At 37.6% G+C, this 13,192-nt stretch overlaps 1 protein-coding gene and 1 long non-coding RNA gene across 2 annotated transcripts in view; one reads left to right on the top strand and one right to left on the bottom strand.

Annotated features, from left to right (window-relative positions):
- Positions 1-13,192, top strand: part of LOC117425226 (uncharacterized) — a 159,010-nt gene that overhangs the window by 26,566 nt on the left and 119,252 nt on the right. Inside the window, exon 5 of the mRNA XM_058994087.1 lies at positions 1,869-1,952. Within this exon, the coding sequence (XP_058850070.1) occupies positions 1,869-1,952 (84 nt within the window). The remainder of the gene's footprint in view (positions 1-1,868; positions 1,953-13,192) is intronic.
- Positions 3,135-4,214, bottom strand: LOC131698942 (uncharacterized). Its single transcript, XR_009307948.1, has 2 exons — positions 4,047-4,214; positions 3,135-3,434 (listed from the first exon to the last, which is right to left on the bottom strand). It is a non-coding gene; the product is annotated as an uncharacterized LOC131698942 (long non-coding RNA).

The following is a 13,192-nucleotide window of genomic DNA, read 5'->3' as shown; positions in this document are numbered from 1 at the left end:
CTGTATATGTTGGGTCAGGAAGAGCCGGAACCTCTTTTGTGTTATCAATACTAATTCATGTTTTCTTTCCGGTTCGCGAGCCTCTTCGTACGTCGGGTAACCTCAGAGACGGTGCCCCTCTCGTATGTCGGGTCACCTCAAAGACGGTGGCCCCCCTCCTGTTTATCGTGTCTATCGATCAAGTAAATGTTGGGCCTGGAAGAGGCGGAGCCCCTCTCTCCATGTGTATATGTTTACTAACTCTGTCAATAAACACTATCAGGTGGCATAGCTCCGCCCCGTGAACTGGCATTTGTTCTATGGAGAGGACTCGCACTGAAACCCCCAATTAAAATAACTTGTGCTCTCTCTCTTGCTATATATATATATATATATATATATATATATATATATATATATATATATATATATAATATCCCTTATTAACGTGTGTCTATTTAATAATTTTGGCACTAAAACCTGTGGAGTGCCATTTGTGCCAAAACTATCCAGCCGTTAGTTTGTCAATTTGTTTGTCAATTCATGAATTGGTCAATTTGTCCAGCAATTCGTCCATTAATTTCTCAATTCATAAACGTATTTCTTAATTCATCTAATAATGAATTAATTTGTCAATTCATTAATACGAAAGGCTGTACGGATATGCAAATTTCCAATCAACCAGACAAACTTCCCAACAAACAGACAAACTTCCAACTGTCAATCTCGCACTGTGCTGAAAACACTGCAACCTTTCTAGCCAATGGGAGCACACACTAATATTTTAATCTGATTTTCAATAGAGACTTGCGTCTCACTGCGCGAAGCATTGTGGTATATAGAGAGTTAGGCAAAAAGATTCTATGGAGAGTCAATGCAGGCGTACGAAATGTTGCTGGTTTTTGCCATGTTAAAAAAATGCATAAAACTTTTGAAGTAGTTTTCAAATTTGCCCAAGGCCTTTCGAAGAAAACGGCAACATTAGCAAATTATGACAATACGTAGTTATTATGAAAAATGCTATTTTCGGAGTACTGTCCCGTTCGTTGGCACAGAAACATCGCTCTAAAGAAACGTATTGATTAAATCATTTAACAGTCTGGTAACACCGGTTACTTTAGAAATACATAACATAAAATATTATCAAGACACAGCAATATAGTACAGTAAACAAACTACCAGCATTTTTTTTAACATGGTGAAAACCAGCAACATTTCTTACGCCTGCATTAACTCTCCATAGATTATTTTTTTTGCCTAACTCTCTATATACCACAATGCTCAGCGGAGTGAGACGGAAGTCTCTATTGAAAATCAGCGGAGTCGAGTATCTTGTTAAGAGAATATCTTTTGAAACGCCCTTCTAAATATTATTGGCTGAAGCAGTTTTGAGTGAGGCTGGATTTTCATTGGTTAAAGTATTAGTGTGTGCTCCCATTGGCTAGAAAGGTTGTAGTATTTTCAGCACAGTGCGAGATTGACAGTTGGGAGTTTGTCTGTTTGTTTAGAAGTTTGTCTGGTTGATTGGAAATTTGCAGGTCCATACAGCCTTTCGTATTAATGAATTGACAAATTAATTAATTATTAGATTAATTAACAAATACGTTTATGAATTAGTGTATGAATTGACAAATTTATGGAAGAATTGCTGGATAAATTGACCAATTCACGAATTGACAAACAAATTGACAAATTATCAAACTAACGACTGGATAGTTTTGGCACAAATGGCGCTCCATAACAAACTCCAGTTGGCTACAAAACACTGTGAAAAAGTTTATTAATGCCTCTCATACATATATATCAAGCAATAATTGATCAGTAATATAGTTGACTGGTGCTAAGCCACCTCCCCATGGTCCTAATGTCCCACCTGCTACACATTGCAGTTTCTAACTTCCGGACCAAGAACCTCGAACTCCAATCCCAGTATTCGGAACTGGAAAAGAACCTCACCAACATCTCTGCCACTGGTGAGTGCTGATTCAGTTTCTATTCAATCTTGATTTAACGTCAAATCTAAAGTAATTGATTTCATGTTAGCATTTTATTTTGTACTATTTTTTGTTCAGAGCTACTAGATTATTATAGGACAGTAGCCACTGAACACAATGAAAAGCAGCCAGTACATACAGTACATGGTAATATTAAGGTGGTGATAACATACAAGAGGCTTTATAATATTGAAATCTTCAAACAATAATCATGGCTGTGGGATTTTCTTTATGAAAATCTGCTTGACTTCCACAGAAATGCAAAAGTTGACCTATATTACAAGTTTCAGGATTTGGGGAATGGAGTAAAAAAAAAAAAAAAAAAGAATTCAGCAGAATCTTTTCAGAAGCATTTTCCTGACAGCATGGCAATGAATGATCTAATTAGATACAACAACAGAGAAATGATACAGAACAAGTATAACTGGATATTAAACCTGGAAGATACTTTATTAGGAAAATATTGACAATATCAAGTGTCTCTTTAACTGAGTTGTTTGAAGAATGTTTTTCAAGTCAGTTTCGATGGATTAAAGGTTTGTTCAAGACTGATTGGTTTCTTTAACTGTCATCTAAAATGGTTCTGAGAAACTATCGAATCAAAAGAGACCCCAGAACCAGCAAATATGAAGTCTGTATCTAAGAAGGCTGGGGCAATGGTTTATTAAACAGATACCTAAGCATTAACTAAATACCGTCCTGTGTCAATTATTGCTCAGTGTCACAGTAAGCTTGTGTGTGCAGCTGTCTGAACAAAAGCGCTCTCCATTGCAGTTTCTAACTTGACCGTGGAGAGAAAACAAATCCAATATCGGTATTCAGAACTGGAGAAGAACTACAGCAACATCTCAGAGAAATACTCAGCACTGGACCAGTACTGTCCAGTCACAGACAACTCTTCCAAGGGTGAGTGGGTCCTTATTTCAAGGGGTGTGATTGGTGGGCTGGTCCATTCATGTCTTTGTAAGTGTAACACAGTACTTAACCTTTTAAAGGTAAGCAACGGTTCTAATAGAAGTATCAAATCCTTATCTGAATCTTAGGTTCAAAGGAGGCTGGTTATCTAGTCCAGTTGTACCCTATGGGTTCAATGCTCAAGGAAAAAAAATAATATATAGAATGGTTAGAAAACAATCCAAATGAACAACGGGACTCATGTGATCAGTTGGCCAAAACTTTTCTTTGTATTTCAATACAGTTTCAAAAAAAAATACAATGCACAATAACAGTAGAATTGAGATCTCAATAAAATAAAAATAAAGTATAAAAAAAAAAAAAAAAAATAGTCTTTGTGCACTTTATTCAACTTTTCCTACCACCCGCCAAGTTGGAGCAGTGTTGGTTTTCAAGGTTTGTCCTTGCTCATAAAGCAGGAATGACACTGAAGACAGTCGAAGTTGGCCGAAGTTGTAGCAGTCAAACCTCTGGGATCTTCTTAAATCTCAAAAACAAAAAACCAGCCTGTACAAAATTGTACAGGACAATTTATTTAATGCAGATCACTTTAACCGGTTAATACATCATCAATCCATATCAAACAAATCACATTCATTTTGTTACTATTATTCAGAACAAAAGATAAAAAACTACAATCTTTCTGCAACTTATTTAAAAGTTAACTTTTTTTTTTAAAATCTTATTTTTTTCATTATATACATACATTTATATATGTATATTCCTGAAGGCATAAAACATATGTAGTATACATCCTCAAAAAGACAAAATTATAAAAAATGCATTCCGCTGCATTTTTATTATTTATCTTAAGCAAGAACCAAAAAATAACAGCAATCTGCACTCAGCAAAAAACTACCAATACACAAATAATATCGTTTGCAATATCCTTTATTTTTTCTTTACAAAAAACTTTACTGTATCTAGTTACATGGTACTGTGTGCATTTTACGTACATTCTTAAATAAAAAATTCAGAAAAAAATAATACAAGTTTTCCCTTGTTTCTTTTCATTTACTTATATCTTTTATAATATCCTGACTGTTTTTAATATTTAATCTTTTCGTTGCTAGCGATACTACATACAGAGAAAAAACACATGCGGTAAACATAACTCACCAGGATTCTCTATTTTCTTTTTTATCAGACAAAAAACCATTCGAACTTGGCTCAGTTTCAGTATCCCCGATCTCTCTGGTACTCTATTTCCTATAATCTTGAAGAATTACTTAATATTTTTCTTGTTATTTTAATCTCTAGGCCGCCTTCTTGTCTTTCCTGCTTACCACGCGCTAAGGAATGGGAAGTGAAAAAAAGTTCTAGACGTTTCTTTCTATAAGGGACCATAAATAAAGTACGGACTGCAATGAAAACTCTGGTTACTTAGGGATCATCTCACAAGCACAAAATAACCTGGGTTACATAAGTAATGGCCTTCTTCAAGTCTATAGCTCGAGATGCTTCAGTCCATAATGAATCGTTCATTTAGATCAAACCTGTACATCATCACTGCTTCCTTCTCTCATTGAGCAGAGCGAGTCTGTAAAGCCTGTCCACAGAACTGGGAGCAGTTCAATGGCAAGTGTTACTACTTCTCCACTGATAGAATGAACTGGAATTCCAGCCGTCATAACTGCACATCACTGGGGGGGCACCTGGTGATTATAGAGAGCGATGGAGAGCAGGTACGACTATCTTCTTTACAATGTTAGATTTTCAATACACATTTCTGTTGCTCTCTTCACTGATAGCTAACACTGGAGTAGTATGTAGGATAGTAATGTGCAGAATAGTTATTTCACCCAGAAGCAAACATTGTTCAAATAAAACTGAGCTTTCACTTTCAAACACTTGCCACTAGATGGCAGACTACAGGCTCAGACACAGCTCAACTGATAGAGGTTTGTTTTCTGTTCAGAGATTCCTATCGGATAAGGCTTTGATCATCACACAAGGAGCTTACAGGTATGAAGATAAATCCTACTGGATCGGCCTGACTGACGCTGTTACTGAAGGAACCTGGCTCTGGGTGGACGGCACTCCTCTCATTGGCAATGTCCAAGCAAAGTAAGAGCTTCAACCTCATTCTGAAATCACTGCTGAGGATTAATAGGATAAACCATGTTCTAAAGCAGTGGTTCTCAAACTTTTTTGTTCGAGGACCACCTGAATATATATATATATATATATATATATATATATATATATATATATATATATATATAAATATAAATTTATATATTTATCTTGGCAGACCACACAATAAACAGTACAGCTGACTGAAAATAAGCACATAAAAACAACCAACAAACTATAATACTAAGAATAACCGTAGACTTCGCTGTATTTGTTTCAATGCGACGGGTGGGCCTGTTTCTGTGTGAAGTTATTTTAAAGTTTTAAGAATGGTTTTAGTTTACTTTTCATAACATGAATTTACCGAGAGGGGCAAAAAAATTGATTGTTTTACAACAGATTTGTGTGGATTAATAATGTACACCCATGAGGTACCAGCACAGTTGGAGCTACGAATCTCCGGCTATAATTTTTATTTATAAAACGAATGTTAGGATGTTGCACGCTGATTGGCTGATTATCGTACAGTTATACTGTACAATGGCCAAACATATTTTTGCCAAAGCACAGTTCAATTAATAAATTATCAACACACAGCATATTAAACTCACAATAAATATACATATTGTTGTGAGAGGTGTTTTTAAAGTTTTTAAAAGGAGTAACTTTCCTTTCCTCAAATTTGATCTTTTCGGAGGCTTGACAGTGGACAAGTGGCTAGAATTGTAAGAAAAAATACAAAGCAAGGAGACAAAGATTTAACAAGTCAACAACTTAATGAAATCGAAGAAAACAAAAATGCTTGGGCAGCTGGTGTTTTTATTGATTTGAAGAAACATAAAGAAATGGTAAATTGACTTAAAAACAGCTTGTCTTGAAAATCTAAACTGTTACGATAATTTATGCTTCAATGCGTAATTCGACTAGTCAAGAGTACTCATTTTTGTTATTTTAGGCTGTTAGTGACCAAGCATTTAAAAGGCCAGTAATGTATTTCTGTATTGGCTTCTCCAGGTCAGCTGTGGTACGGTGTGGATAATGAACTTTGTCTTTGCCTCCTTTTCTGTATCTTTTCATTATCAACAAAAATACATGATTGCCATTTTTAAATGCTTCGTCATTAACAAGGCAAACATTGGTGGAGTTTCCATGCAGTTTTTTTTTTTTTAGCTGAAGACATTTACAGGAGAAAAATGTCTCGTGTAAAATGCATTTTTGGGTTTCCATTCGCTCAGTTTATTTTACTCGAGTAAACTGGGCTTTTCACCCGACGTCATGCAAATGAAGGGGGAAAGGTGGGTGTTGATATGTAAATTAGCTATGCGTAAAGTACTCATGCTGTTTTTGAAGATTACTAGTGAAATTTTGTGAGAAATGGTACACGAGTGAATCTAAGATGCTGTAATAAATCAAAATACCTTGTGCCTGGTTGGTTAAAAATGTGTTTTACTGTTCTTGCCCAAATTGTTTTTCAAATGTCATTAGTGGGGTGTCATGTCATTAGTAGTGAATACTGTTTCAACTAATTTATCTTTCAACTCATTCATTAAGAATGAACTCGGAGGTATAAAATGAAACTGACCAGCAGGTATTGCAGATCACCATGGCTGAAAACCGGCAGAGGCGTTATATATATATATATATATATATATATATATATATATAATATATATATACACAGACGTGCTCAAATTTGTTGGTACCCCTCCACAAAAAACGAAGAATGCACAATTTTCTCTGAAATAACTTGAAACTGACAAAAGTAATTGGCATCCACCATTATTTATTCCATATTTAATAGAAATCAAACTTTGCTTTTGATTTTTTATTCAACATAATATTGTAAATAATAAAACAAATGAAAATGGCATGGACAAAAATGATGGGACCGCTAACCTAATATTTTGTTGCACAACCTTTAGAGGCAATCACTGCGATCAAACGTTTTCTGTAGCTCTCAATGAGACTTCTGCACCTGTTAACAGGTAGTTTGGCCCACTCTTCCTGAGAAAACCGCTCCAGCTGTCTCAGGTTTGATGGGTGCCTTCTCCAGACTGCAAGTTTCAGCTCTTTCCATAGATGTTCGATAGGATTCAGATCAAGACTCATAAAAGGCCACTTCAGAATAGTCCAATGTTTTGTTCTTATCCATTCTTGGGTGCTTTTAGCTGTGTGTTTTGGGTCATTATCCTGTTGGAGGGCCCATGACCTGCGACTGAGACAGAGTTTTCTGACATTGGGCAGTACGTTTTGCTCCAGAATGCCTTGATAGTCTTGAGATTTCATTGTGCCCTGCACAGATTCAAGGCACCCTTGTCCAAGCGCAGCAAAGCAGCCCCAAAACATAACCGAGCCTCCTCCATGTTTCACTGTAGGTATGGTGTTCTTTTCTTTGAAAGCTTCATTTTTTCGTCTGTGAACATAGAGCTGATGTGACTTGCCAAAAAGCTCCAGTTTTGACTCATCTATCCAAAGGACATTCTCCCAGAAGTATTGTGGCTTGTCAATATGCATTTTAGCAAATTCCAGTCTGGCTTTTTTATGTTTTTCTTTCAAAAGTGGAGTCCTCCTGGGTCTTCTTCCATGGAGCCCACTTTCGCTCAAAAAGCGACGGATAGTGCGATCAGAAACTGACGTACCTTCACCTTGGAGTTCAGCTTGTATCTCTTTGGCAGTTATCCTTGGTTCTTTTTCTACCATTCGCACTATCCTTCTGATCAATCTGGGGTCGATTTTCAATCTTGCGGCTGCGCCCAGGGAGGTTGGCTACAGTTCCATGGACCTTAGACTTCTTAATAATATTTGCAACTGTTGTCACAGGAACATCAAGCTGCTTGGAGATGGTCTTGTAGCCTTTACCTTTACCATGCTTGTCTATTATTTTCTTTCTGATCTCCTCAGACAACTCTCTCCTTTGCTTTCTCTGGTCCATGTTCAGTGTGGTGCACACAATGATACCAAACAGCACAGTGACTACTTTTCTCCATTTAAATAGGCTGAATGACTGATTACAAGATTGGAGACATGTGTGATACTAATTAAAGAAACTAATTAGTTTGAAATATCACTATAATCCAATTATTTATTATCTTTTCTAAGGGGTACCAACAAATGTGTCCAGGCCATTTTAGAATATCTTTGTAGAATAAGCAATAATTCATCTCTTTTCACAGCTTCTTTGCTTTATTCTAATGTATATCAAGTATACATGATAAAATAGCTTTTAATTTAATCACTTTTCAGGAGGAATGAAGCATTATTTCAATGAGCTGTAAGGGTACCAACAAATTTGAGCACATCTGTATATATATATATATATATATATATATATATATATATATATATATATATATATATATATATATATATATAAATTTCCTTTTCATTCGGAAGTACAGCATATAGGGGATCAGGTGATGCTGCGTTTACTACACTGGTGTAGAAACCCTACCCGTCCGGACAGCTGACAGCTGCTGAGGAAGCATTCAACACCACGCTTGGGCAAATACGTGTAGAGGGCACTTGAAAGGGAGGTGGCAGATACTGATGAAATGGACTGAAGTGCATTAGTTCATTCCCAAAATTGCACAAACTCTGTCAACAACAAAATGAGGTGTTCAGGAATCAGTTGCTGCCTGTGTGAGACAAACAGGGGGAAGGTTACCAGTGTTGCCAAGTCTTATGAGAAAAAAAGCGGCACTGCCTTTCAAAACAAGCCCAAAACAAGCAGAGCCATGTTAGAGTATGGGTGTGTATGCAAAATCCAACTCGCGACTCTCAAAAAACAAGCCCAATCCTGCTTATTATAAAGCGGACTTGGCAACTGGGAAGGTTACCTCAGCCACCAGTTTCAATTGGACAGCAGCGATCTGAGAAGGCTCTGTGCCGTCAGAGACTCTCTCCTTTCTTTTAAATTGTGCTGGGTTTGCTGTTGTGATAAATATTAATAATGAAAACAAATAAAACATAATCAATACACTCATTTGCAATTTTATTTGGTCAGTTCTGAGAGGGCATCAACAACTTGTTGGATGTTGTTGCGCTGTTTTGGGCAATCGAGCTGGCTCATGACATCCAGTTCACCAACTATATTTATTAACATGGAGGGCAGACGCGCATTGTCTTTGGACATAGCTGAGATCAAAAAAAGGATGGGAATTAATTCAGTTAGACATTTAAGCAGCTCACTTGCTGATCGTGTTTAACTTTAGTGTAGTTTTTACAGCAAGGGTGTTCTCAAACAGCTGTTTTAATACTATAACATGGGCATAACACAGTTCATGGTAAGTGGTTTTATACAGAACTGTAAACCCACAAGAGATATACAACGTGACAGTCCAGACACAGCAAAAAAACAATAACAAAAAAAGCCGCCCGCATTATCATTAAGGTGAACTACACCACTGCTAACCATAAAACCACCCATCAGCCACTACTTTCCGTCGTCTTGGAATCCACTGTAACAACTGACCTGCTCCCTTCCAATATTTATGGTTAAGGATAAACACGCTTATTAACATTTACACGTGAAATGCGGGATTCCATGCGAAACTGGCTGTGGATTTTCCCATGTGTTTCGTCATTTACACAAGTAAATGAGATTTACCTTATCCCTCTCTTTGGCCATTTTTTTTCCGGCCACAAACCTGATTTACACAAGTAATTCTCCCAAACGTGCACGCGCATCGCCATTTCACGTGTAAATTGCCCCCCATGGAAACCCCATGATTATGGATTATGTCAGCTCTGTTTACGGAGCGATTGAGACCAGTACAGAGGCTTCATTCATTTGAATTAATTACAATAAATGGAAACATTGAAAACCTCCAGTTTAATGTTTACAACAGATATAACCTCAAGTCTCCAAAGCAGAAGGATATATGATAAAAAATTTTTGAACAATAAAAAACACTTTATTTATTTATTATATCTGGTTTATAAGCGGGATAACACTCCAGAGCTTGTGTGTTGTGTTGCTTCGCTTCATGCCTCCAAACCAAATACAGCAGTATGTTAATGCAACACAACACACTCCCTGTCGTGTGTTATCCCTTACTTTACAAGCTGCTGTGTTGGGTGCACGTGAGTGCAATACATGAAAACTCCCTTGTAATGAAGACATTTTAGATACTCCAAAACTATAGATGATGGAGAGTTTAGACCTTGTTTTTTAATTTGGAGATATTCTCCATGAATGCATTTTCTTCCTGCTTCTGTAGCTGAGTTTTTAAGCTTTCAAATTTGGGGTTTGCAAGGGGATCTATAAAACTGTGCTGATGCTTCCTTTCCGTAATTATGAAACCTTTCCACTGACCACCTGAATAGAGCCTGCGGACCACAGATTGAGAACCACTGTTCTAAAGAAACTGACAATAAAGCTACTGGGGAGACAACCACTAAATGACAACAAAACAGAAGTAATGCTGCTTGGCTATCCCTCACAATTGAGAAACATTGATTGTTTTAGTATGGTGACTGATGGGCTGGAAGTTAAATCTAGTTCTGAAGTTGGGAATCTGGGTGTGGTTTTCGACCCTAGTTTAAGCTTTGAGTCTCATATCCACAATGTCATGACGGTGTCCTTTCTTCATTTCCGGAACAAGGCCTGTCTGCACCCTATCTTCCCCATGCCCATGCAGAGAGGCTGGTGCACGTCTGTTTCTTCCAGGCTTAATTATTGTAATGCTTTACTTGCTGGTGCTTCCAAGGCTGCTATTGGTAGGCTGCAATACATTCAGAACTCTGCCGCTCACATTTGAACTGGCTCCAAATTGGGGGCTCATATTACACCAGTTCTTGCCTCTCTGCATTGGCTGCCGGTTAAGAGCAGGATTGATTTAAAAATGTTACTGCTAACTTATAAGGTTCTAAATGGTTTGGCCCCAGATTACATTTCTGAATTGTTAACAAGGTACCTTCCCACTCGTAACCTTTGAATCAGGGCCTGTCAAGGATTCCGGAGGCTAAGCTTCGTTCTGTGGGTGACGGGGCTTTTTGCTGTTATGCGTCTAGGCTTTGGAATAAACTTCCGCAGGTGATCAAGGACGCTAATACTGTTTATGCTTTTAAAAAATAACTACACGCATATCTATGTACAGGCATTTCATCATGGTTAGGCTTCACTGTGCAATGTTTTATTTTATAATACGTTTTATTTTTAACAGTATGCTGTGCATTTGTTGTTTATACTATGTTTCGTTGTTCTTAGTGTTATTGTTGCATTTAGGCACTGGACAAAATAATTATTCTATTATATTAACACAGTGTGCTTCCTTTAATACAACAAACTGCCCTCCTTAGTGTCCCCTAACATGAGAGCACTAAGATGTACCATAGCAAGTGTAATACAGCACAGTGAAAGCATGGTAAAGCATAGGTAGGCATTGTAAAGACCACAGAGGTATGGTAAAGCATATTAAAAATCATGGCAAGCCTTGGTAAAGTATAGTTAATGCATAGCATAACCATGGGAAAACTGCAAAATGACAGTGCAGGTTTACTGTGGGGAACTTTTAAAAAGCAAACAGCATTGATTAAGTGCTGCAGTGAAACTGGGTCCTATTCACAAAGCTCAAGCTTTTTGATTCAACTGTATTTTTATATTTGTTTAAGAAGCCAATAACAGGCTAGGGATGTATCTTTAATGTCAAATGGTTTAAAAAAAGAAAAAATCACTTTCACTAAGTGCTGATTAAGTGTTGCAGTGAAACAGTGAGCATGTCCAGGTTAGTGCTGTGATACTGACTGGCATTGCTCCTCATCTCTTTCAGATTCTGGGGCACAAGGACACATGATGGTGGTAAAGAGCCTGATAACTATAAGAGAGACGACCCCGCTGGTGAAGACTGTGCACGACTAGAAACAAAGAAGAATTCCTATGCGATCTGGTTTGATTCTTCATGCAAAAATCTATATAAAAGGATTTGTGAAACTAAGGCATTGATTGCCTAAGAGGATAATCAGGAAAAAAATGAAACTAAGGTTAGTGAAGCACAAAGAGAGACTAGAAAGAATAGAAGAAACTCAGTTCAGATAGACAAGCATGCAGGTCATCCCCCAACATTACCATATTAACCATTTGATTCCACATTATGAAAAAGCAGAGATAACAATGAGCTGCTGGTGGTTTGTACTGAATGAAGTCTGGCCTTCAGAACAGAATTGCATTGTTTGTTCAGAAACAATAAGAATCTCACAATATGAAAGAGCAGCTGAGATATAAAACTGATCTCAGGTATTATTATTATTATTTGTTTATTTAGCAGACGCCTTTATCCAAGGCGACTTACAGAGACTAGGGTGTGTGAACTATGCATCAGCTGCAGAGTCACTTACAATTATGTCTCACCCGAAAGACAGAGCACAAGGAGGTTAAGTGACTTGCTCACGGTCACACAATGAGTCAGTGGCTGAGGTGGGATTTCAACCGGGGACCTCCTGGTTACAAACCCTTTTCTTTAACCACTGGACCACACAGCCTCCTACAAGTAGTTTTGCAACATGAACAGAAAGGTCAGTGTTTATTTAAAACCACTGCACACACGCACCCAGGGGACTCCCTAACCCTGATCTCCTGTAAAATAAATAAATATTGGATTTACCCAAATATAATGTGAAAGTTCTCTGGGAGGCTAGGAACAGTTATCATGTTCACCATGTAGAGTGGGACAGACAGAAAGACACGATCAGTGCAGAAAGCTCCACATCTTAACAACAAGATTGGGAATCAAAGGCTTAATCATAATGATGGGGAGATTCAACCTGATTCCTCACAGGGTGGGGCCAGCCCTACCTAACTGATAGAAGCACACCCCCACAAACAGTCTGGATCAGCACACTGATGAAGGCACCAGCCGAAACAATGATCTACTTGACAACTCCCACTGTCTAAATAACACACGATCATCAGGTGTGGAAAACAAGATTGTGAATGGCAGCCATGTGAATTCAATGCACGCTGATTGCACATCATTTAGGTCTTCATAATTGCCTATTGAAGTCAGGGATGAAAACCTCTGAAATAAAAACCATATTCAAAAAAGGTTTGTCTGTTTCTTTTGAGTTTGTCTCCCTCTATTGGCTCAAAGAGGGATGACTAACAGTCACAGTGGATCTAGACAGTATTCCTGCTGTCCTGCTGACCATGTCTAAACTGTATCTGAGGGCTCTGCTCTGAGCTACAATGGAGC

Source organism: Acipenser ruthenus, chromosome 20 (assembly GCF_902713425.1).
Source record: "Acipenser ruthenus chromosome 20, fAciRut3.2 maternal haplotype, whole genome shotgun sequence".
Taxonomy (NCBI): Eukaryota; Metazoa; Chordata; class Actinopteri; order Acipenseriformes; family Acipenseridae; genus Acipenser; species Acipenser ruthenus.
This window is presented reverse-complemented; position numbering and strand designations above follow the sequence as displayed.